Source organism: Dipodomys merriami, unplaced genomic scaffold, assembly GCF_024711535.1.
Source record: "Dipodomys merriami isolate MVZ:Mamm:240054 unplaced genomic scaffold, mDipMer1.0.p SCAF_4, whole genome shotgun sequence".
Lineage (NCBI taxonomy): Eukaryota > Metazoa > Chordata > Mammalia > Rodentia > Heteromyidae > Dipodomys > Dipodomys merriami.
In genome coordinates, this window is record NW_027205603.1 from 22,510,315 (window position 1) to 22,537,794 (window position 27,480).

A 27,480-nucleotide genomic window follows, 5' to 3' on the forward strand; every position below is an offset into this window, starting at 1 on the left:
TTTTGTGACCTTTCTGTATATGTTATATGAAATTTTATAAAATCAGTATGTAAAGATCTAGGGCTGGGAAGTGACTCAGTTGTGCAGCACCTGCATAAATACAAGCAGCTTCTTGTTTAAAAAAAAATTTTGTGCTAATGGAGCATTACTCTTATTAAAAGGGAGGCATGGCCTGTGTGTCTGTAGCCCATACCTATAATTTTAGCTACTCGGTAAACTGAGATGTGGAGCATTGTGGTTAAATGTTAGCCAAAACAGAGAATTTCTCTGGACTCTGTCTCTACTAAAACTAGCAAAAAGCAGGATTAGATGCATGACTTAAGTGGCAGAGCACCACCTTAGCAAGCAGAAAGCTGAATTCAAACCCTAGTTCCCTAATAACCCAGCTTTTTTTTTTTCATTCCTTGATACCCCCCAATTCTAATCCTGAGTCTCTGGCCTCCAGAATGCTTTCTGCCTGATCTTGACCACAGCTGAAAAATATCCCCACTCCCAGTCACCTTTGAGCTTCTGTAAACTGCCACATGCATGTGATTCTGATTTATATAAACACTGCCCTACTGGAGGCTGGGGCTACTCTTGGTCCCTGGACAAGGCAGTTATGGCCAGCCAAATAAACACTTGTCACCTTTGCCCATGCTTTCATGGATTTTCTCAACCTAAGTTCAATACAGTATGGCCAAAAGGAGAAAGGGGGAAAGGATTAGGCTTAAAAATATGGTCTCTGCTGGTTATACATTGTCTTACTCCTTACTTTTTAAGTAATAAAAGAGAACACTAACTTCCCTATATATATTTTAAGGTGATGACATTCTATCCAAACTAGAAAAACTATTATCATTAGCAAGAGAAAGTCATCATTCCCTATGGGAAGTATTAAACAGTCCTTTTTTGATAAAGTTATTGTAATTTCATCACTCAACTACAGCAAAGAAATGGAGATAAATTTAGAACATTTCTTTATTCAATGGCCCAGCAATAACACTAAAACTCACAAATATGTATTACATGTATATATATATACATATATAAATATGGCTTTTAAAACCTTCTATACATTTCTATGATCCATATAGTTGATATTAAAATACTTGCCTTCATGGAGGGGATGTGAATAGAAGGGAACCTTATTGCGTTGTTGGTAGGAGTATAAAGTTGTTCAACCACTTTGGAAAGTAGTATGGAGGTTCCTCCACATAGAGCTCCCCTATGACCCAGCAATCCCACTTTGGAACATCTACCCAAATGATCACAAACAAGACCATCCTAAAACTACCAGCACAACTATGTTTATTGCAGCATTATTTAGCTAAGATTATTAGCTAAGATATGGAACCAACCCAGATGCCCCTCAGTAGATGAATGGATCAAGAAAATGTGGTATATACACACAATGGAATTCTATGCCTCCATCAGAAAGAATGACATTGCCCCATTTGTTAGGAAATGGAAAGACTTGGAAAAAATTATATTAAGTGAAGTAAGCCAGGCCCAAAGAAACATAGGTCCCATGGTTTCCCTTATTTGCAATAACTAGTATATGCCTGAGTCAAGCAGAAAAGGTCAGATAAGTTGATGTTAGGGAAATGAACCCTAAGATATGTATTCAAAGTTTTTTTCTTTCATGCGATTGTTTCTAACACATTTATAAGATATTTTCTTTGTTGCTTTGTATGTCCCTCCCCCACAGTATAACCCCTGCTTTCACTGTATTTGATGTTCGTATAATTTGTGGAGAGGAAGGGAAAAAACAACTCGTTTAAATAGAGATACAGGTGGACCCATTGCAACAATGAGATGTATAAATCATTATGTCGAAAAAGGAACTTTACAACTTTGGCGGGGGTGGGGGGTGGGGGGGGGTGGGAAGGGATGGGAAGGGGAAACAAAGGAGGAGGCAACAATGCTCGTTAAGAAATGTACTCATTATCTTGCCCATATAATTGTAACCCCTCTGCATGGTATTTTCACAATTAAAAATAAATAAATAAATAAAGGACAAGCTTCCTTATCACAGTGAAAAAAAATACTTGCTTTCAGACTCCCTAAAATACCTATTTGAAAGTAAAATCTCAGAATTCATTTTCTTTTGTTCAATCTGATAATGGTTTGCCTTTGGTTTTCCATTGTATTCTTGAGAAATTTGTCACTCAGTGCTATAAGAAACTAGGTACTCATTTTAAACCTTTGTGCACATTAAAGCTTTTGATAAATATTACTGATGGGGAGAAGCCCCAAAGTTTCATCATGAGCAGAACATTCAGAAACACAGTTATAGGAAAATAGCCTTTTTCTCACTTGAATAACTCAGACTTTGTGTATAAATGACAACTATTTAGCCAAAGGAAACAAAGCATTTTGTAAATATATACAATAGAGTGTAATTAAAATTTATGAAACACTTCAGTTTTTACCAATTAATTTACCTGTTTCCAATTAAGTTTTAGATCCTTTACTTCTACATATAGCTTCCTAACATATGTTTGAAGTTGTTTTATTTCTTCTTCTTCATTATGTTTTTCTTTTGCTCTTAATATTGTCTCAGTGTTTCCAAAATTTTGATCATCATTTTCTTTCTTCAAATCATCTTGTTGTGAGAGAATTCTGCATTTAAATATAGGCATTTTAAAATTCCTGCTTTGGTAATTTGGTTCCTTTACATCATATGGTTGTTTACTATGCTATTATTTAGTTACTATACTAAAAATGTCCCATGTCTTCAATATTCTACATTTCACGTGTTTTTAATTTCTCACTTGAAATTCTCTTAAAGATTATAATTACTTGAAAGATATAATTTGTGGGAACCCTAGATTTGAAGTGTGTATGGATACAAGATGCCAGCAGAAAACACTGGTTGTGTGTTTGTTTAGGCTAAATGTTTGCCCTTTTGTAGTAATCCTGTCAGAAGACAGGAATGAGGTTGCTTCCTGGTATTCTATTATCTGCCTATCTTGGAATCAGCGCTTCTAATCTGTTCTCTTAAGATAGCCCCAGGACAACTGAGCCTATAATAGCAGAGAGGGAAACCTCAGTGGTTTAACTATGTCTGCTGGTTACACTCATTCTTCGCCCCATGGTGGTATTGTAATATTAATTATTTAATATTAAAATATTCAATATAAGATATCACCACATGGACATTTCTTTATCCATTGACTCAGTACCTGCTCATCAGAACCAGCAATAATGAAGTGTATTTTGTTCATTGGTGTGGTAATTTCACATGAAGTGCCACTTTAGTAAATATTATAGAAAAGGCATTCTTAATTTTTCACAAGTTTTAGAAGTTGAAAATTATATTCACCACTCAGAAATAATTACCCACAGGAAAAACAGATAACTAATTTTTAAGTAATTTACGAATGAGTTTATATATTAATCTGAAATTTAAAAAGTAAAGAGAAAACAAGTGGTAGGGTGCTATCCTTGAGCAAAAGCTCAGGTACAGTGCCCAGGGCCTGTGTTCAAGCCCCAGGAATGACAAAAAAAAAAAAAAAAGTGAAGAGACAAAGTGGGGGAAAATGCAGTCATAAATTCAATATACCTCCTAAAAATTTAAGAAAAGTAAGGGAAAGGATGGGTTGGGAAGTATGAGTGAGAAAGTTGAAAGAAGTGAAACTGAGCAAAACATTATATTCATGAGCTGTTTTGTTGAAGGACAACACCTTCATACAACTACTTAAAGATAATAAAAATATTTTTAATTGTCATCAATTAGCACTGTTCAAAAGGTGTATTTTCCCCCTATTCTCTCTTTCATTAACCTGCCTTCTTCCATTATGAGAAATAAATCTGAAAGAGAAATTATACAGGATGGGAGAGAATGATGCAAGGGATGACTGATTTAGAATCTTTGGACGCTTCAATGAACATGTGATATTCCCCTTACAAATCCATTTGAGGTTCAGAAAAAATAAAACACAATAAATGATTTTATGACATTAAGTAACATCTATATATGGTTTGACACAAAAGTATTCATATTATTATGATCCAAAAATAAAGTGAAGAGAATAATATCTTGTAAAGAAGATTTATTTTTTATTTTCAGGTAACACTTTCAAATAATCTTATTTATTGTAGATAATCTGAAAATGTGTCTTTGAAAAGTAATACATTCTTTTAGCATACAAACTTAAAATACTTTTATCAATGTGGGAGAAAGATATATTGAATATACTTCTCAGAATTTTCCTTTAATGGTACTTTCTATTTCTTGCATGTTAAGAATGAAATTTTTGGTTCTGTGTCTACCTCAATGGGAGTAGTTTGCTTACCATATGTGAGGCCAATAATTGGACACACATTACTGAAAATAAATGAATACAAAAAATATACAACTTCATATCTTCCTTAAACATTACTTGTGGGTTAGAAAATCAGCAATTTCATAGTCTTTTACTGCAGTTGTAAACTAATATGAGAATAACTTATATATATTAACTAAAGTCCTTTCTAAAATTTCATATGCTAACATATAAACATTAATATTCATGAATATGAAAATTATATAAAATACAATTTTTATATTTTATATAACCTTTATGTTTGAGGATTTATTTAAAATAAAAATTGTAAATAATAAAAGTTATATAATGTTCTTCTTTACAGCAATAATTGTCAATAATTACATGAGAAACAAGTCTAAATTCTCATAGCTAAAAACAACAGAAGAACTGCTCCTATTTATTTTGCTTTTAAATGTCCATTAAAATAATGAGTTGGAAGAGTATGCACTGAATTATTAGGAATTCTCATAGTTAAAAATCGATCATATTATTATCAAAAATGAGACATTCCACACTAAGAAGTTTTCTCCCTGCAAAATCTCAGAAGGCAAGTCAAAACTTTCAATGATCTTATTTATCTGTATAGTATGAAAAATAATTGTTCCAAAGTTTCTTAATAATACCTCATATGGCAGATTTCATTTGGTTCCATTTCTCCTTCCTCTAATGGGGATTTCACTTCTATGTCTAGTAGCTCTTCCTGTGGTCCTCTGACCTCATTTTCCATTATTTTAATTTTTCTTGAAAGCAATTCATATTGACTAGTTTTACATTCTATTAGTCTGTCACATGAGTGAAGCAAATCCACAAGATTCAATGAGCCACCAGCATCTGTGTCAAGGCAAAACAACATAGAAATAAAAATGCTAACATTCTCTATAGAAGTACTGTATATTTTTACATACACTAAAAATGTACAGTGAGTGCCTATAATGTAAAATGTATTAAACTATGTACTGCAGATAAAACAGATGAACTCTGCTGTTTTTTCCTTTCATTGAAGTGTAGTGAAGTAGTTCTATTTACCTTAAAATGAAGGCAAAAAGTAGCCATATGATCCAGCAATACCACTCCTGGACATTTATCCAAAAGATTACAAAGAAAAATACAGTAAAGCCATGTGCACAATCATGTTCATTCACCATATTCACCATATTCACCATAGCCAAGGTATCAAAACAGTCCAGGTGTCCCTCAATGGATGAATGAATCAACAAAATGTGTTATACATACATATTGGAATTTTACTCATCCTTTAAAAAAAGAATGCTATTACATCATTTGTGAATAAATGGGAAAAAAATGTTAAGCCTAAAAAAAGACAGGATGCATGTTCTCTCTTATATGTAGAAGCTAGACCTAATTATAAATATACAAGTAAATACATATTGGGTCTTATGTAAGTGTACAGCAAAGGTATTTGCTGAAGTATGGTATGTGTAAGGGAGAATTCAAACAGTGTAGTTCCTTAGAAAAACTCACAGCCCAACAAAATGAATACCAGGAAATTAGCACTTAAAGGGTATGGAGGAGAGGTCAAGAGGAGATGGTAGACAAATAAAGAGAGAAAGGGGAAAGCATGAAACTATGATATTCAACGCATATCCAATGAAACCAGGAAAACTGAGGGGAGGGATTGGGTTGAAAGTGATAGGGAAGAATCATTAAAGGACTAACATCAATCAAGATGCTTATATTATTATACTTATAAACAGATTTGTTAAACGGCAGCTTCTTTGTACAACTACTTAACAACAAAAATATCTCTTAAAGAAAAAAATGACGAACATTTGTTTTCTTAACAGAAGCACTAGATACAAGAAGACAATAAATCAGTGCCTTAATACATGAAAGAAATTAATTTCCTTCTGAGAATTCTACATTGAGCCATACTTTCATTAGAATACCAGCATAAGGTAGAGTATTTTCTACACATGTAAAATATTTTTTAAATATCGCTTACTTCCTACATAGAATGTATCAGGAAGCTATAGAAGAAGCGTTCCAAGAAACGAGAGATCACCAAAAAGGCAAAAGATAGAAACCCAGAGGACCAAGCTGGTCTTAATTTGCAGGACACAGTGCAGAATAAGCATAGAGTCTCTGGTTCAAGGTTCATCTGAAAAACACAATGTCAGTGAGCCAACTGCAGAGCTCTTCTAAATTCAAATGCAATAGAAATTAGAGGTTGAAAGAAAGGGAACATGAGGTTGTTGCTGTAAGATCTTCTCAAAATATTTTTTTTACTTGAACTCAAGGCCTGGCTGCTGTCCCTGAGCTCTTTTTCTCAAGGCTAGTGCTATACCAATTTGAGTCACAGGGCCACTTCTGGTTTTCTGGCCTTTTGGTGGTAAATCAGAGGTAAGAGTCACATGGACTTTCCTGCTCAGGTTGGCCTTGAACCATGGTTATCAGATCTCAGCGGGCTGAGTAGCGAAGGTCACAGGTATGAACCACCAGCACCACCCAGCTTGTTCTCAAAATCTTAATGCTTCATCCTTGTTTATTCTTGATGTATTTCTTTTTTTTAAATTATGAAAACAAAAGGAAGGCAAAAGTGAAAAGATATTAATGCTTTTCCCCAGGATAAAAGTTTCTGCCTGATCTTGTAAGCCAATATTCTGTTCATCTAACTCATCCAAGAATTATGTAGTTTTTTACTTTTTGTTTAATCAGATACTCAAATTCATATTTCTCTTTTGCACTTCTTTCTATATGACAAATGATTCACATTGAATAAATATTAATTTTGGAAAACCAGGAATTTGATACTTCTAACCCTCACCAGGAGGGTTAGAAGAGGAACAGTATGTCAATAATGTCATAAAAATGATCCGAAATTTTCTAATGAAATTATCTCATTTGTCAGATTAGACAAATAATGAATGTAACCAATCAAAAAATACTCCTGAAGAGATAAGTTCCAGTGGCTCAAACATGTTATCTAAGCTACTTGGGTGGCTGAGAACTGAGGACTGCAGTTCAAAAGCCAACCCAGATAGAAAAGTTAGTGAGACTCTTACCTAAATTTACCACCAAAAAGCCAGAAGTGGAGGTTTGGCTCAAGTATTAGAGAACTAGCCATGAGAGAAAAAGCTAAGTGACAAAGCCCAGGCCCTGAATCCTATCCTTAGTAAGAGGAAAGAAAGAAAAAGGAAGGAAGGAAGGAAGGAAGGAAGGAAGGAAGGAAGGAAGGAAGGAAGGAAGGAAGGAAGGAAGGAAGGAAGGAAGGAAGGAAGGAAGGGAGGAAGGGAGGAAGGGAGGAACGGAGGATGGGAGGGAAGGAGGGACTTTAAATGTATAAAGACAGAAATTAGTTTAAAAGATAGAAAAGGCATAGGATTTTTATACTTGATGAAACAAGATTGAAAAAGGAGCTCCACACTGATGCTAAATTTGATTCCATAGAAAAACCTACTACCAGCAACAAAGTCATTTCATTATCATAAAAGGATTAATTCATTGCAAGATGCTTCATTGATTATGAGCTAAATAATGGCTTCAAGATACAAGTAGCAAAACTACCACACTCTCAAAGAAGTAGACCAAATCCCTACTATTGTTAGAGATTCCAGCAAACATTCAAAACAAAATGCACAATTAATCATCAAAAATATTATCGGACCTTGAGAGCTTGTTTGGAGGTTCTAGCAGGGGAGCGTAGCTACTCCTATACCCTTGACCTAAGACCGGTCCTTCTCTATCGGGGATGGTCGTCCTCTTGGACCTAGCGCGCACCCGCGGGAGGGACGCAGGGACGCACATGGAGCGGTGAGGGAGGAAGGGGACACCCGCCTAGCCAGAATCAGCAGAATCAACCCTGGCGATCAATGGGGTGACAGATGTCGCAGCCAGATCGCCCTCACATCAGGCTGGGAAGGTGGCCCAGTGGTAGAGCGTTTGCCTTGCATGCATGAGGCTCTGGGTTCGATTCCTCAGCACCACATAAGCAAAAAGAAAAAAGCCAGAACTGGCGCTGTGGCTCAAGTGGTAGAGTGCTAGCCTTGAGCTGAAGAGCTGAGGGACAGCACCCAGGCCCAGAGTTCAGGCCCCACAACCAGACCTCCCCCCAAAAAAGTATGTGTGTATATGTATTATATATATATATATATATATATATATATATATATATATATATATATATAAAATACAGGATCTAGTTAAAATAATATAGTCCATGAAAAGTATTTTTATTGATCATAAAAAATTAAATCAGAAATTAATAACAATATAACTCTGGAAAAACTCAAAAATTTGAATACTAAATAGCAAAGATAAAAATAACTTTTGGTCATAAAGGTAATAAGTATGGAAACATTTTGAATGTAAGTTAAAACACATTAAAATAGAAATTACAGAATGTAGCCTCTACAGTAGTTTAACAAAAGTTTCTATCACTGAATGATTATGTGAAAGAGGTCTTTTTTTCACTATAATTTATTAGCATGCATCAACAATACCAGGAGATTTTCATTGTGATGATTTCATTGATGTATACAGTATGATATTAATTGGCATACAAAATATATTTTGAACTTTTGAAACTGAGTAACAGAAAACAATTGATTTTTAAATTGCCAAAAGGATTTGAAAATTAGTAACAAAGTATTAGTGCAAATAGAAAAATAAACATAGGACACAATAGACAGTATTGAGAGGCTTAATAGACATCCATTAAATTGCTAAGCTTAAATTTTCAATAATATATATTCCATAATATATAAAGGAACAGAAGTTCTTATTATTGATGAAAAGTGAAAAAATATACAAATTTTGTAAAAAATAATTGGCAGTTACTTAAAAGAGAAATAGAGGAAAGAGGATTTTTTGTGGGGATTTGTTAAGAATCTTGATTATTGACATTAAATATGCAACATATATACTAACAGACTTGTCAGACATTATCAAACGGCATAATTTATGGACCGTTTGCTCTGTATCAATAATACTTCAGTGAAATATTAAAAAGAAAAACTATGTAGCCAGAAGAGATGCATAAGAAGTAAAGGGAAAGAAAAAGAGAGAAAGAGGAGTGTCGGAGGGAGGTAAAAAGGGAGGGAGTGAGGGATTAAAGCTAGACGAGTAAGGTAGATGTTTAAACTTAACCCAGATAAGAAGATAGCTGGGATTTATGCAAGGGATAGCATATCTGAAGTTTTAAAGATACATATGTGAATGAAAAGTAACATAAAGTAACATAAAAGTAACATAAGTAACATAAAACCCCAGTGCTGACACAGTGCTGAACATTGTATGAACATAACTACAGCGTACATTGAAAGATGTTTATGCAGCACTCCTAACTTTATTTTCCATTCTAGGTTATTTGGTTCACAGAAAAATATTCTTACAGGCTAAGGGAACTCACAATGGTCTGCAGTTGGTTCAGTTGACGGACCTGAGTCATTAAGATCTTTCATAACATTTCCTGGTTTAATGATCTATAAAATAAATAGCACTATTTCAAAAATTTCCAAACATATTTATATCATATATAAAGCCACAACAATGGTAATTAAATCTTATATCAAAATATCAGCAAATATTTGTAAAAAGACAGATTGCTGTCAAAAGTCTATCTTTGTCAATGGCCATAGTTTCTTAGTCCATTTTTTTTCAAATTCTTTATTATGATTAAGTGATTACATAATTTCCCAAATTTCACTGTATTGTGGGATAGTGATGCTTAGTCCATTTTTTAAAGTCTTTAAGTAACATTTTGTTATGATGGTTCTATTTTGGCATTACTTTTTTATGCATAATGAGTCACATTAGCTTAAATCATTTTTAATAAGTTACTATTTGATATTATTAAAGTTTATGATTACAGGCACTTTCAACTTATAGGTTGTTACTTCTTTTGAATAAAATCAAGTTGTAACTGTTAAACTTAAAATTGAACTGGTAGACATGGTAGACATGGTAGACATAGTAACTACTGAAAGGCAGATTTCAAGGATCAAGTTTCATGGCCAGTACTGGCATAGAGTTCCATGCATTTCATCCAGTTGCTTGGAGATATGGTACAAAGCTGTCATCCAGCTATGACAATAGGTCAGTGGAGAGTGTACTTCTCATCCTGAGCACCACAAGTAAACACAAGAAATCATAGCTCACCACAGGCAAGCATAAAGCCAGGCCATCTCTCAGAAATAACCAATGTGAAAAAGGGCTAGGCGAGTTGTTCAACTGGTAGGGTAAATGCTTAGCAAAAATGAAACCTCAAGTTTAAACCATGTACTACCAAAAATATTGATGTTTCTTAAAAATTCCATGATTGATCAAGATGCAAATTCCTTGTACAAATAAAGATATAAAATTATAACAATAAAATAAAGTCTATTTTTAAACAAAAAAAATATACTACAGGCCTTTGTGTGGTGATTCACATGCATAGTACCAGCTATGAAGGAAGCAGAGATCTAGAGCATCCATGTGTGTGGCAACCTCTGGCAAATGGTCTAGAGGCTCCCATCTCAATAAATTAGCTCTACGTGGGTTTCCATGCCTGAACTCCCACCTCTGCAGGGGGCAGATAGAATTACAGTCTGAAGCAAGGAGGGACCAAAAAAAATGTCAACAAATACTAGTATTTGCCTTCAAAACCATTATTAAAAGCAGATATAAAAGAAATATAAATTTTAAAGATCATCTAGAAAAACTAGACTTTTTTAAAGAATCCATTTATCATTGCTAAAGAAAGAGTTGGAGGCAAAGTAATAAAACCCCATATTGTATAGATGAAGTACTTAGTTCTAGTCATCTGGTAAATGGACACAAAGTAATCAACTCAAGGTCTATATGTCCAATCTTTTGTTAATTTTTTTATTGTCACATTTCACATTCCTCTCTTCCCTTTACTCAGTGCAGCCCTGGTGAATCTAAGAAGCTGAGGATTCTCATCTGGAGAATCTGCTGCTTTAGTCTTTTTAGCCTCTCCAGCCCAACTTCAGAAATTGTGGTTGTAGCAGATACTCCAGGAAGGCCATTACTAGCCTTGCTTGTCCTGACCTTGGTGCATGTTTGAATCATTCATTCTTTCTGCACTCTATGCTGCAGATAAGTTGCACGAATGACCCCTGGGACTAGAAAGCATCTAAAATGGTTCATGTGCTGTTTACTGTATTCTTATACTGAATTTCAACAAAATATCAAATTTCCTGCTTCCAAACCTTTTCTCTTTCAATCACATGAGATCTTAGAGCCTTTCTGTCTCCTGCAGAGTGATTTCCTGGGATTTTTTTTTGGTCATAGGGCTTGAACTCTGGGTCTGGGTCTGTTCCTTAGCTCTTCAGCTTAAGGCTAAGCCTCTGCCACTTGAGCCACACCACCACTTCTGGTTTTCTGGTGGTTAATTAGAGATAACTTTCCTGCCTGGGCTGGCTTTGAACTGCAATCCTCAGATCTCAGCCTCCTGAGTAGCTAGGATTATAGGTGTGAGCCTCCGGCGCCCAGCTTCCTGGGAATTGTTATTGGCAGCAATATATCTTCCTTGGGATCATTTCTCTTGATGAATCCATATCCTTTGCTTACACTACAAAACTTCCTGGCTATGACCTATGCCTGCCTGCAAGCACCCATGAGAGACCACACAGGCCTCCACTCCAGGCATGATATCCCTGACATTAGTCTTGGATAGTCCAGAAACGAGGGAGTGGGCAGCAGAGTCTCAGCCCCACTGCTCAAAGCTGTGCTGCTACTGATTGGTGGTGCTGCTCCTTTACTTCCTCCCAAGATCTGAGGGACAACGGGCCTGGCACCTTGTGCATCTGTTCAGGGATCTCTGGGATCCACTCTGTTCCCACTATCTATCAAACAAAGTTCTTTTTATTATTGTTTAAATACCTTGTGCTTTTCTTTAGATGTTTTCCTTTTAAGTCTAAAAAGAACAGTAAAACATTATCAGGTAAAAATAAAATATATAAAATACAAGTAATATTGTCTTTTTCATCTAAAAATTGTCATAACTCACTTTTACTAGTGAAGTTTATAGGCTACTTAAAGTACATTTTCCAAAAATAAAGTTGATAGAAATATAAATGACAAAAATAATAGTACTGGACTGAATGCCTATATTAAGCATGAAGCCCTGAGTTCAAAGCCCAATACTATCCATCAACAACAAAATAACAACAATAGTGATAATAATTTCCAAACCTGGAGAAGAAAATCAAAGCATAAGGAAAACATACTGTTTCACTTGCATTATTTAATACAAATGAATCAGCATTTTTATTAGAAACCACAAACTTCTACAGATGCTAAATCTCATTGAACATTGTTTAAAAGCCCTCATATGAGAAACCACTTTTTAAACAATAGTATTTAGCATTCTTAGGACCTATTATGCAAGTACTATGCATTATTTTAAGCACTTTATAGCAAGTTGATGAGGTACATAATGTATGAGGAACACAAACATTTAGGCAAAGAAAATTAGGTAACATTCTAAGCCCATGCAGCTGTTCAGTGACCAAACCATGATTCAGACTCATGAATTCTGTCTTCATAACAAGTGTTTCACAATATGTTATGGGTTCACTATTCATTTAAGGGCTTTCAAGTGATGCAACAACAGCAAATGAATGAATCCATACTAGCTTTCCATTTGGGTTGTAACTACAATTACTGAACCTTGGAAATTTTGTCAAAGATTAAAAGACTTGTAAATTCAATAAATATTTATTACACATATTAATAACACTTATAAGAAAAAAGGATTTTATGTGTTGTAACTTTAATCCAAAGGAAATTTTTCTTTCACATTGCAACAGTTTTTAAATTGGATGTACATGGCCTTCCTTTATTCCAAGAATCAAAAATATTCAATTAATACCCCTGCTTTAGAGTGTCTTTTACACACCACAGCTACTGAGGATGATGCAGGAAATATACCAAGAATATTAAACTTTCCTAATTATGTTCTAGATTGGGCTTATAGATGAATTTTATTTTATTTTATTTTTGGTCTTGGGGCTTGAATTCTGGGCCTTGGTGCTATCCCTGAGCTCTTCAGCTCAAGGCGAGTACTCTACCACTTGAGCCACAGCACCACTTCCAGTCTTCTGGTGGTTAATTGGAGACAAGATTCTAACAGACTTTCCTGCCTGGGCTGGCTTTGAACCTCAATCCTCAGAGCTCATCCTCTGAGTAGCTGGAATTATAGGCATGAGCCACCAGCACATAGCTTTTTGGTTGTATTTTATAGCATAATTTTAAAAAACATTCTCCAGGGTATTTCAATTTTAGATTATCATTTGAATGTTCATTTACATTACTCTAGTCCATTTCTTATCCATTTCATAATTAAAACTTGTTATTTATATCTGACCAATATGAATGCATATGCATATAAACAAAAGCAGAAAGAATAATTCATTCTCTATTCATTCTCCAACATCATTACCAGGCCTTGTAATACTTGAACATAGAAATTAAATAAAAACTCATGTCCTTCTCTACTGAAGCATTTCCAACAGTATGCAAACATACTATCAAAGCTTCACTTTACAAAGCATCATCTCCCATAAAATTCACATTCATAGCCAGGTACTGGTGGCTCATGCCTGTAATCCTAGCTACTCAGGAGAGATATGAGGATTATGGTTTGAAACAATCCTGGAAAGAAAAAAAAAATCACGTGACTCTTATCTCAAATTAGACACCAAAAGCTAGAAGTAGAAGTAGAGCTTAAGCTGCAGACTGTTAGCCTTGAGTAAAAAAGGCTAAGCAAGAGCACAAGATATTGAGCTCAAGCCCCAACATTATTAGCACAATCAGATATTTCTCGAGCTGTTATACAGCTTTTATGATTGCTTGTTCCAGTCAAAATTCACTAAGGTACCCTCTAGATTCCCAGAATGACTTCTGTGTGTCTACTTTTCCATGCTTTTTTTGTCAAATTCAAAAGATCCATAACTTTCACACATTGATATAGGGCAGTCTTACCATTTTTTTTTCTTCAGATCACACCACTTTGTATATTTAAAAAAGAAAAATGATTATCATTAGCATGTCTTTGAATGGAAATAAAGTATTTAGAGGTTGTACCTTCCTTGATTTTGGTCTATTCTAATTGAACCACATCCATCCTTTATTTGTAATAAACTAACAGTGGCTGGAATGGACTTCCCATCAGTTCATGTGCTAGGAGATGATGTGGAGGCTGTGTTTTCATTTTCAATTTTCCTCACATGCCACGCAGGAAGATGTCTTAAAAATTAATTTAAATTTTTTTCTAATACTTCCACTGACAATGCTTTAAAAAATAAATCTTATAACATTCCAACTTATCTCTACCTTCATTCATTAATTCAAAACACAGCTATAAAGTAACAGCTACTAACTGAAAAATATATATTCCTTGGTTTAAAAGGAGAATCAATATATAATTGTGATAGGTGTTATATGATGTGCATATTAGATAGTTATGATTAAGAACATGAAAGGATTTACAAAAGAACAAAGAGGGTGCTTTCCAAAAGCTCCCATACTATAAGAAAAAAATATGGGAATAACCATTTTACTTAAAGACCAGATATAATTACTGTAATAAATTACTGATCTTACTATCCTAATAAATTTCTTCATGCTCAATCATTTCTTTTACTACTTCTTATAATTTAGTATCTCACTTCTTTCACTTCAGAAACCATAATATGCTTGAAAGATAAAAAAAAAGAGAATGTTTTATTGATGGTGATGGCAAATTTCTAGGAAGAGAAACTGGTTAATATTATATGAAAGGCACTTTTCATCTTTTTGCAATGTTTCCAGCAGAACATTTCTTTCCTACACTGTCATATTTATTCAAGTAAATGGACAATTTGTTTTTGCTTTTGTTTTTGTTTGTCCCAGTCCTGGGGCTTTATCTCAGAGCTTATGCTCTGTCTCTGGGCCTCTTTGTAGTCAAGGTTAGTGCTCTACCACTTGAGCCACAGCACTACCTCTGGCTTTTTCTGAGTAGTTTATTGGAGATAAGAGTCTCATGGACTTTCCTGCCAAAGCTGACTTCAAACAGTGATCCTCAGATCTCAGTCTCTTGAGCAACTAGGATTACAGGCATTAGCCACCAGCACCCAGCTTAAATAAGCAATTTGAATTTTTTTAAGTTACTACTTAAAAGCTGAGATATAATATATGTAATTACATAATAAGATAGTATATAATTATATAATATATAATATACTACCTTATATAATGTATATTATGTTACATATATAATAAAGTTATGTTATATATTATATTATAATAGTATAATATACAATTATATAAATAAGTATACATCATATATTCATATAACATATAATCCTAAATTTATGTATTTTTATGTAATATATAATATGTAATAATATATCATATATAATGTGTAATTATATATTATAAGTACTATAAAATATATCAGTATATGTTATTATATAATAAATAATACATAATTATATATCATATAATATATACTGTATTTACCTATCATATTATGTAACATAACATGGAATTATAGATTGTATAATTATATACTATCTTATATTATTTATTATATATTATATAATTACATACAATTATTATATGTTACATAAGTATTATATAATATATTACTTAATTCTATAATAAATAATATAATAATAAAAATGATATGTATATATAATAATATAATATATAATGTTATATTACAATATTGTAAAACATTGTACTAATGTTATAATAGTTTAATATATAATTATATACATAATATAAGGATAATGTATATTATATAATATGCAATATAATATCATATATAACAAATCATATGAGATAGCATATGATAAATTCATTTCAAATAAAATTGTTCCTCTTAAAATGCTATATCCTGAAAAGTAATTTACACTCTATAATAGGATTTTCAGATGTTTCTTTCAGAGTATAAGAATCTGTACATTGGGGCTGGGAAGGTGGCTCAGTGGTAGAGAGCTTGCCTTGCATGCCTGAGGCCCTGGTTCGATTCCTCAGCACCACATAAGCAAAAAGAAAAAAGCCGGAAGTGGTGCTGTGGCTCAAGTGGTAGAGCACTAGCCTTGAGCTGAAGAGCTGAGGGACAGCGCCCAGGCCCAGAGTTCAGGCCCCACACCGGACCCAAAAAAAAAAAAAAGAAAGAATCTGTACATTATTATAATTCATTACCATGGATTTATATTTGTTGTTCCACCATTTCCTTTCCATAACACTTTCACAAAAAATAGTAAGCATCTTTGGAATAATACAGAATATCATGATTTAGTTAATAAATAATATTACATTCAACAGAAATGTGGACACATTTTATCAATTTATGAGAGAGACACGTAATAATCTCAGGGTTGAGAAAATCCATGGAAGCATGGGCAAAGGTGACAAGGAGTTTTTATTGGGCTGTCTGTGACTGCCTTGACCTGGAACCGAGAGCAGCCCAACCTCCAGTAGGGAAGAGTTTATATGTGTCAGTACCACACACAAGTGGCAGATTACAGAAACTCAAAGATGACTAGGGATGGGAATATTCTTCAGCTTTGGTCAGGATCGGGCAGATAGCATTTTGGAGGCCAGAGATTTGGGATTGGAATTGGGTGTTATCAAGGATGAAAAAAAGCTGGATTATTAAAGATATAATCAGTATTCTCTTTAACTTTCTATTTCTTTCCAATTACTAACAGTAAATTAATACATACAAAATACAACTGTATCCATATCTTGAAAAGGTTTTCTGGATTCAAATGATTGCTTTACACTGCTGTAGTGGAATTTTAAATTAAAATAAGCTTTTTGAGAACAATGTACATATTGAACAAAATCCTTTTTAAAACTCTTATAGTTAGTTAAGAATTCTATTGGATTCAGTCATAATAAAGAATTAGAAACACAGAAAATTTATATAAATACTGGTCCCTGCAGCATTAATGGTAATTCAAGTGCATGAAAAGTAACTGGAACTTCTCATTCCTACATAAACAGACTCCTATATGCTGTTACTAGTCATGAAAATCATGATTTTGAAGCATATGAATTAATTTATTAACAGTATTGAGAGACAAAAACATGTCATATTATTTTCAAGATTTCCAATCTTCATAAAGCTAAGAAGTTTTCTCTGTGGTGTAACATCAAAAGGAAAGTCAGCAGTTTCAAAAATACATATTCACATGAGAATTTATATAAAATATAGTTCTAACATTTCTTCATAATACCTAAAATTGCAGAGCTTGTCCAATTCATTGTTTTCACTCACTGAATATAGATGCATTTTTGATAACCCTTTTCTCATCCCCTTGACCTTATGCTTCAATTTTTTCTTTTTCCCTGAAGGTACTTCACAGTGACTATTTTTATGTTTCATTAGTTTGTCACATGAAGGACATGCAGCCTTGAAATTCAGTGGGCAACCAGAATCTGTATCAAAGTACAAACACAGAAATAAAACTATTAGCATGTCTTGTAAATGAAATACTATATTTTTCATATTTACTTATCATGCACTGAATCAATCTAAGTTGAGTGACTATAATGTGGAATATATTGTGAGTGGATGCCACACTGCTTCTATTTACTTAAACATGTAATGAAAAAGCCAATCAAACAGCCAATATAAATTCAGATAGATGTTAAAAAAAAAAAAAAAAACAGAGTTCTGTGAATACCTAAGGGAATTTTATCTACAATGGACCCAAAAGGGCTGTACTAGGACAATTATAGTGACAAATGAAGAATAAGCAGGAATTATCTAGAGAGAGGGTAAAGATTCTTTAGTTAATCAAGAGAATTTGCTGAGACTAATTCACTTATGATTCTACTCAAGGTGGAGGAATAGGTTCTAATTTAAATTCCTACTGGAAACAACAAAAACACATGAAAAAATGTAATGGACATCAGACAATAAAGTGTAATCCTCAAGTGTTACTGCTTCCTATCAAGAGAGAGTTTCTAGACCCTATAGAAGACAAGGAATTGAATACTTAAACTGAGGTAATAAAGATGCGTCTAGTAAAATCAACATAGCTGTACACCAGGACAGAACATCAGAAAAAAGTAGTATATTGAAAAATCCTGGAGAACTTCAGAGAGCCTCCTCAAATAGCGATCTGTTTAACAATCAACAAGTGTGTGCCAGGAAAATATATAGGACTAATGAAAAAGATGATTTGAGATGATGAGATGAACTTGTGCCTAGTGCTCATACAGTGACTAGAAAGAGTGTCCATTCCTATTACTGGGCTGGACCAATTCCCATTTCACTGTACAATGGGAAGAGCAATAAGAAAGCCCTTAGAAAAAAGCCTATTAAGTGAAGTAACCCAGTCCCAAAGAAATTTAAGTCCCATGGTTTCCCTTATTTGCAATAATTAGTATACATAGAAAATAACTTATCATGGGTGGGGGGAGGGGGGAGGCTGGGAAGGGAGGTGAAGGGTAAACAAAGGAGGAGGCTGCAATGCTTGGTAAGAAATGTATGCATTATCCTGCCCATGTAATTGTAGCCCCTCGGTATAGTATGCTCTCAAATAAAATAAAATTAAATTAAAAAAAAAAGAAAATAACTTATCAGATGAGCTGAAAGCTCAAAAACCATTTACAAATAACCATATACTAAGTGAAATGAACCCCAAGATATGGACACAAGAGGACTGTCTTTATTTGTTTTAAGTGTATCATGTGATTTTAATTTTGTTGTTTCCTTTGCATGTTCTTTTCCCTAAGGCATATTCCCCATCGTCCCTGTACTAGATTTTGGTATCCTGCATCTTGCATATACATTTGTCTAATCTGGGGAGGAGAAGGGGAATAACAAAATGCTGAAACTAGAACACAGGATGACCCATTGCAACAAGGATACCCACAGGACAGTATATTGGAAACGAACTTTACAACTTGGGGGGGAGGAAGAGTGGGGGAGGTGAGGGAAGGAAGGAATAGTGGGACAACGAGGAAGGGAGGAGGTAACAATGACAGACAAGTAATGTACTCATTGCCTTACTCATGTAACTGTAACCCCTCTGTACAGCATCTTTACAATAAAAATAAGTAAATATAAATAAATAATAAATAAATTTTTGTCATTCAGGTGGGTAGCATTCTAGCCAAATCTAGCCCAGCCCACACAGCTGGCGAACACCTTGGAATTAGAAAATAAAAATTTTCTAAAATCTCACTGGAAAAAAAAAACAAAAACAAAATAAAAATCCCAGACAGACCTTAAAAGCCAGCAGTGTTTCTAGGCTCGGATGAGCGTAGGAACTCAGGTGCTAGCCACCCATCCATATCTGGGAACACTACTGATTCCAGATATGCCACAGTGGCACCCACACCCAAGTGCTCTGAAGAGTCTAGGCTGTATTTAAGAGCCATCCCTACACGTGAGCTAAAGAGAACCCCGCCCCAGTAAATACCTGTCAATATTATAGGAGAAGATAAGGGAACCATTGGGGTACCTAGGCACAGGCCAAAACTTCCTAAATAAAGATCCAGAATCACAACAGATCAAAGAAAGGCTGGATAAATGGGATTGCATCATACTGAAGAGTTTCTACAAGTCAAAGGACATAGCTACCAAGATAAATAGAAAGTCCACAGATCTTTACTAGATATTCATCAGACAAGGGCCTCATATCTAAAAAATATTTAGACCTCAAAAAATTATACCCCCAAAAAACAAATCCTCAAAAAATAACCCAATTAATAAATGGGCTAAAGACTTAAAGAGAAACTTCTCAGAAGAAAAAATAAGAATGGCTACTAAATACAAGGAGAAATGTTCAATATCTCTGGCCATAAAAGAAATATAAATCAAAACAACATTGAAATTCTGGGCTGAGAAAGTGGCTCAGTGGTAGAGAGATTTCCTCGCATGCATGAGGCCCTGAGTTGGATTCCTTAACACCACATAAACAGAAAAAGCCAGAAGTTGTGCTGTGGCTCAAGTGGTAGAGTACTAGCCTTGAGCTGAAGAGTGGAAGGACAGTACCCAGGCCCAGAGTTCGAGCCACATAACCAACAAAAAAAAAAAAATGGGAGTCCACATTACCCCAGTTAGAATGGCCATTATTAAGAAAACTAACTAGGGAGTTCCGGGAAGAGGGCGGAGGAGAAGCTGGAATCTGAACAAGCTCTCGCATAGAAAGCAGTTTTAGAGTTCCAGTGAACAGTCCTAAGCCAGAGAATCACACCAAGTGTGCCATCACCGGACAGAGAGTTAGACAAGAGAGGGGAAGCCAAGACAAGGAGACACATCTGAGCGCCTGCGAGCAGCCGCCACGGCGGCTGCAGGGTCGCAGAGCGACCGCAGCCGCGGCCATACCTGAGCGCTCACACAGAGAGTCCAGGACGAAGGAGCCAGATGCAGCGGATGAGAGGATTCTACTCAACACCAGCAAGAACCAACAAGGAGCGGACATCTTCATCCTGCAGTTTGCAGACCAGAGACGACCCAGGATCCAAGACTCAGCGTGAGTACAAGCCCGACGTCCTCACTCCTTCTCAGGGAGCAGAGGAGGGAAGGCCACCCCTCCCCCCCCAGCACCAGTGATCTCCATCTTGGATACCGACAAAGCTCGGAGGAGCTGACAGCTCCAACTCAGGCCTTGGAATAAAACGAGTCATTTAGCAGGTCACAAGAACTTAACGGTGAAGTGACCTGCCAGACTCAGCTCCATCCAGGGAAAAGTCACCCAGCTCAGGCGCCAGCCATTGGAGTGGCTTTCCTCACTGGGTAACCAGAGCCAGAGGCTGCCCCTCCCTCTAGCAGCCTCAACAATCAATTGAAAAACAGAAACCCTGAGAATGGCTCCAGGTTGGGCTCTGTGAGTTTTTTCACAAAATAGCCCCAGGGAAATGCTACTGTTTGTTGAAAGGACTCAACTCTACCAGAACCTAGCCTCATCACCCCTCCTTTGTGATTCTCAAAGCAGATCACCCTCCCATTAAACTAACCTGGGAGGGGGGATCTCAAAATCTTGGGTAAAGCAGAGCATGTTTCTGCCTGTTCGAACAAACTGACTTAAGAAACCAATCAAGCCACAGGACCTCAAGCTGACCAGAGACTCCAACAAGAGGCTGGTTACAGAAAAAAGGGAGATACAGGATTCTTCCCACCCCCTCCCAAGAAAATAAAAAAAAAAAAATCAAAGAACTTTTTTTGTTTCTTCTTCTTCTTCTTTTCTTTTTTCTTCTTTTTTTTTTTTTTTTGGTACCTTATATATATAAAAAAAAATTTCCCATTGTTGCAGCAGGTCCACCTGAATCCTTAAACGACTGTTTGTCCCCATCTCCTCCATATGTTATACTGACATCAAATATAGTGAAAGCAGGGGTTACACTGTGGGGGAGGGACATACAAAGCAACAAAGAAATAATCTTATAAATGCGTTAGAAACACATGCATGAAAGAAACGAAAACATTAAAATACATATTTAAGGGTTCATTTTCCTAACATCACATTATCTGACCTTTTCTGCTTGACTCATACCTATACAAGATATTGCAAATAAGGGAAACCATGGGACCTATGTTTCTTTGGGCCTGGCTTATTTCACTTAATATAATTTTTTCCAAACCTTTCCATTTCCTAACAAATGGGGAAATGTCATTCTTTCTGATGGAGGCATAGAATTCCATTGTGTATATATACCACATTTTCTTGATCCATTCATCTACTGAGGGGCATTTACAATGTCAGTGTGGGGGGGAGAGGGGTATGATTGGGTGGGGGGGCGGGGGGAGGCTGGGAAGGGAGGTGAAGGGTAAAAAAAGGAGGAGGCTGCAATGCTTGGTAAGAAATGTATGCATTATCCTGCCCATGTAATTGTAACCCCTCTGTACAGTATGTTCTCAAATAAAATAAAATTAAATTAAAAAGAAATAGTTTTCTTTGATATTAACTTTAAGCAGTGTTTAAAGTTTAATTAAATGTTACCATTATACCCACTGCCTTTCCCACTGAGCTTCCTGATATTCTTTGTGAATCATTAACATGTTGTGTTCTCTAAAAACACCACTTTGTTTTTCATATTTTCAATAGGACATTGTATTTCAATTCATTAATCAATTTCAAATAGAAGATCTGTTGATAAAAATGCACAAGCAAGAATAATTTATTTTGTTTTAGGGAAAAGATAACAATAAACTGCTTTGGACTAAAAAAAAAATTTCGGTTTCTAAAACTTTTATTAATCTTTAATTTTTGCCTTTTTTGAAAAAATAATAGTTTTCCAGTAACTTTTTTTCCTTCTTATAATTTTTATTTTAGGAATATGTGAATGCGCGTTTTCCTTTCTTTTCTTGTCTTCTTTCTCTTTTTCTTTCTTTCTTAATTATCTTTTTGTTTTTTGTCTAGCTCTACTGAACTTCTGATCTTTTTTTTCTCCCTTTCTTATCCTTTTCACCTATTCCTCTCTTTTGTTCTTCTGTATGTGACTTAACCCTTGTCCTGCACATCCTCAGATAAACCCATAGTTAACTAATAGACCCTATCCCCCATTGTGTACACACTTAATCCACAAATTTATTACTCAATCCAAAACCTCTGAGACTTAAATTCCTTAATAGCAGTATTACCTCTTTATACCTATATAATATTTTAAGCATTTTTTCAAGTTTTTCACATCTCCTCTATCTCCCTCCTGTTTTCTCAATATATTCACATTCCTCTCTACATAGATGGTCTTTCAATCTCCATAACTACATTAATTTTTACGTTTCTATTTTTTTTTCTGGTCTCTTTTCATTTCCCTTTCCCTTTCTTCTTTTTCTCTCTCTCTCTACTTGCATCCTACCCAACCTATTTCCTGCATTGGGATTAGGACATAGTTAACTCTCCCTGTGCCTCCCCACACCAATCTATCCCTATTTTTTACCCACATATCTCCCTAACCCTAAAAATTTCTGGTTTTCCAAATTCTTCTCTGCGGTTCGAAGCACATTAACATATAGTTGTTTGATGTTGAATAGATGTATCTGTTGAACTAGCTTGTATCTGTAGACTATTGACTGTATAAATGTAAACGTTGGTTGATGGTTGCCTTAAGATAGTGTTCTAGCACAAAACTGGTGCTATTTTCATCTCAAATGGGCAGAGTAAGCCGGAAAAACACAAGAAAAATGGCAAATCCGGGTATCTCAAGTCCCAATCTTGATAATCAGGGGTCAGAACAGATAATGAACAATCCAGAGGAGAGTTCCCAAATAGCTCTACAAACACTGGTGGCAAACATGATAAATGAGAAGTTTGACAACTTACAAAGGACTCTGTATGAGTGTGATAGGGAGAGAGAGGAGGCATCCCAAAAGTTTATACAGGAATATCATAAGCGTGAGGAAGCTACTCAAAAACTGATACAGGATTTGCGTGAACAACTTGAGAATACTCAAAGAGAACGGAGGAATGGCGTGAGCAGGCTGAGAACACTCAAAGAGAACTGCAGGAATCCCACGAACGGGAGGAAGCTAATAAAAGAGTAATTCAGGAATTGAGAGACCAGGTAGAGAATACACAAAGATCACTAAAGTCATTCATGGAATCCATTAACAAAGAGCTGAAGGAAGTCAGGGAGACCACAAAGGGAATGCTGAATGGAACCCAACAGAAGGAATGGGAGTCCAAAGAAACCATAACCAATCAACTAAGTGATTTGAGAACAAACAATGAACACCAAATTAAGGAAGTAAAGAAATTCATACAAGACCTAAAACAGAGCTTCAACAAAGAACTTGAAGCCATCAAAGCTGACCAATTAGAAGGAAAAGAGATAAAAACAAAGTAGAGAGTCTTGACAGCAGGTTAGACCATGCAGAAGATCGAATCTCAGGGATTGAAGACAGCCTAGATATTATAGAGAAAGAACATACAACCATCCAAGACAAGTCCAAGAAATATGATAGATCTATCCAACACCTGGAAGACACCATCAGAAGGCCTAATCTAAGGATAATGGGTGTAGAGGAGCACCTAGAAACAGAAGTTAATGGTCTAGGAAATTTGTTTAATAGGATCCTAGCAGAAAACTTCCCAAACATAAAAAAAGATAGGCCTATTCAGATACAAGAAGCTTTTAGAACCCCAAATAGACCAGACCAGAATAGGACATCCCACCGACACATTATAATCCACACAGGATCAACTCAGACCAAGGAAAAGATCCTTAAAGCTGTCAAGGAGAAAAGGGTAATCACCTATAAAGGGAAAACAATTAGAATCACCTCAGATTTCTCAGCAGAGACAATCAAAGCAAGAAGAGCCTGGAATGATGTATGCCATGCCCTAAAAACAAACAACTATCAACCAAGAATACTGTACCCAGCTAAACTCTCCTTCATAACTGAAGGCCAAATAAAAACCTTCCATAGCAAAGAAAAATTGAAACAATACATCTCCACCAAACCAGCCCTACAAAAGATTCTTAAAGATGTCCTACACATAGAAAACCAACAAGACCACAACAAAGGCCAAGAAACTGCACCCAAACTGAGAATCCAAGAACCATAGGAAGAACCCAGTTTTCACAGCCCCCAAGAAGCTGGATAACATGTCAGAAACTCCCAAGTACGTCTCAGTCCTATCTCTTAATGTTAACAGACTGAACTCTCCAATTAAGCGACATAGACTGTCTAGTTGGATTAAAAAAACAAGACCCTTCTATCTGCTGCCTGCAGGAGTCACATCTTGCCCGTAAAAACAAACACATTTTCAATGTTAAAGGCTGGAACAAAATCTACCAAGCAAACGGCCCCCATAAACAGGCGGGAGTTGCAATCCTAATATCAGATAAAATAGACTTCAAATTAAAATTCATGAGAAGAGATAAAGAAGATCACTACATACTAATTAAAGGATCTCTCCTTCAGGAGGATATTACAATTCTAAATATCTATTTGCCAAACAATGGAGCACCCAAATTTATCAAAGAAACACTACATTCCCTCAAATCCCATATAGATCCAAAGACATTAATTGTTGGGGATTTTAACACACCACTCTCCCCACTAGATAGATCAACTCGGCAAAAACTCAACGGAGAAACCGCAGATCTAAACAACTGCATAGATCAACTAGACTTAACAGACATTTCACCCAGCAGCATCAGAATACACGTTTTTCTCAGCAGCACATGGAACGTTTTCTAAAATAGACCACATTTTAGGCCACAAAGCAAACTTGTCTAAATTCAGAAACATTGAAGTTATACCTTGCATTCTCTCTGACCACAAGGGAATAAAATTAGAACTCAACACCAAAAGCCACCAAAGAAAGTCCGGTATCACATGGAGGCTGAACAACACACTGCTGAATCAAGAGTGGGTCATGGAAGAGATTAGAAAGGAAATTAAAATGTTCATGCTATTCAACAAAAATGAACACACAAATTACCAGCTCCTCTGGGACACAGCAAAGGCAGTACTCAGAGGCAAGTTTATAGTTCTGAGCTCCTACATCAACAAATTGGAGAGATCTGAAACTAGCAATTTAATGACACATCTAAACCTCCTTGAAAAAGAGCAGCAAGATAAACCCCAATCCAGTAGACGGAAAGAAATAATCAAAATTAAATCAGAATTAAATGAATTAGAATCCAAAAAAACTATAGAAAGATTCAACAAAACAAAGAGTTGGTTCTTCGAAAAAATTAACAAAATTGACAGACCCTTAGCAAATCTTATCAGAAAAAGAAGAGAACACACCCAAATTAATAAACTCAGAGATGAGAATGGAAACATCACCACGGAAACAACCAAGATTCAGAACATTATAAGGGAATACTTCTCAAAACTTTATGCTAATAAGTTTGAGAACTTGACAGAAATGGACCTTTTCCTAGCAAGTATTGGCATGCCAAAACTAAACCAAGATGAGTTAAACCAGCTTAACAGGCCCATATCAAGCATTGAAATAGAAACAGCAATAAGAGACCTCCCAGCTAAGAAAAGTCCAGGACCAGATGGTTTTACAGCGGAATTTTACTAGGCCTTCAAAGCAGAGCTCACACCAATACTCCTCCAACTCTTCAATGAAATTGAAAGAGAAAGCTCACTACCGAACACATTCTATGAAGCCATCATAACCCTCATCCCAAAACCAGGCAGGGACTCATCAAAGAAAGAGAACTATAGACCCATTTCTTTGATGAACATTGATGCAAAACTTCTCAACAAAATTTTGGCCAATGGACTTCAACAATTCATCCAAAAAATCATACACCATGATCAAACAGGATCCATTTCAGGGATGCAAAACTGGTTCAATATACGCAAATCAATTAATATTATTCATCACATCAACAGGAGCAAGAATAAGAACCACATGGTTATCTCAATAGATACAGAAAAAGCATTTGACAAGATCCAACACCCCTTTATGATGAAGGTTTTGGAAAAACTAGGAATCCATGGAACATTCCTCAATAAAATAAAGGCGGTATATGACAAACCTACAGCCAGCATTATACTCAATGGTGAAAAACTAAAGCCATTTCCTCTTAACTCAGGAACAAGACAAGGGTGCCCACTCTCTCCACTTCTCTTCAATCTAGTATTAGAATGCCTTGCTACAGCAATAAGACAAGATGCAGACATAAAGGGGATCCAAATAGGAAAAGAAGAAATAAAACTCTCCCTCTTTGCAGATGACATGATCTTGTATTTAAAGAATCCCATAGACTCCACTCCCAAATTACTCAAGCTGATTCAAAACTTTGGCAAAGTAGCAGGTTATAAAATTAACCCCCAAAAATCAATGGCTTTTCTGTATGCCAACAATGAGAAAAGTGTGGCTGAAATTAGGAAAGCAACTCCATTTGTAATAGCCCCACAAAAAAATAAAATACCTAGGAATTAACTAAAGAAGTGAAGGACCTCTATGATGAAAACTTTAAAATCTTAAAAAAGGAAATCAACACAGAACTTAAAAAATGGCAAAACCTCCCATGCTGCTGGATTGGAAAGATTAACATGGTGAAAATGGCAATACTTCCAAAGGCTATCTACAAATTCAACGCAATACCTATCCAAATTCCAACCTCATTCTTCAAGGAAATAGAAGAGGCAATCCAAAAATTCATATGGAACAATAAAAGACCACAAATAGCAAAAACGCTCCTCAATGGAAAGAACACTGCTGGAGGAATATCAATACCAAACTTCAAACTCTACTTTAAAGCCATAGTAATCAAAACAGCTTGGTATTGGCATAAGAAC

At 35.4% G+C, this 27,480-nt stretch overlaps 1 protein-coding gene across 4 annotated transcripts in view; it reads right to left on the reverse strand.

The window, feature by feature from the left end:
• Positions 1–27,480, reverse strand: part of LOC138806220 (POTE ankyrin domain family member A-like) — an 87,371-nt gene that overhangs the window by 12,475 nt on the left and 47,416 nt on the right. For 3 of the 4 annotated variants that reach the window (XM_069991755.1, XM_069991757.1, XM_069991754.1), the window contains 5 exons: positions 17,489–17,690; positions 12,138–12,171; positions 9,661–9,733; positions 4,916–5,123; positions 2,427–2,604 (listed from right to left, as the gene is read on the reverse strand). In XM_069991755.1, coding sequence (XP_069847856.1) covers positions 2,427–2,604; positions 4,916–5,123; positions 9,661–9,733; positions 12,138–12,171; positions 17,489–17,690 — 695 coding nt within the window. The remainder of the gene's footprint in view (positions 1–2,426; positions 2,605–4,915; positions 5,124–9,660; positions 9,734–12,137; positions 12,172–17,488; positions 17,691–27,480) is intronic. The other variant, XM_069991756.1, reaches the window with a different exon arrangement.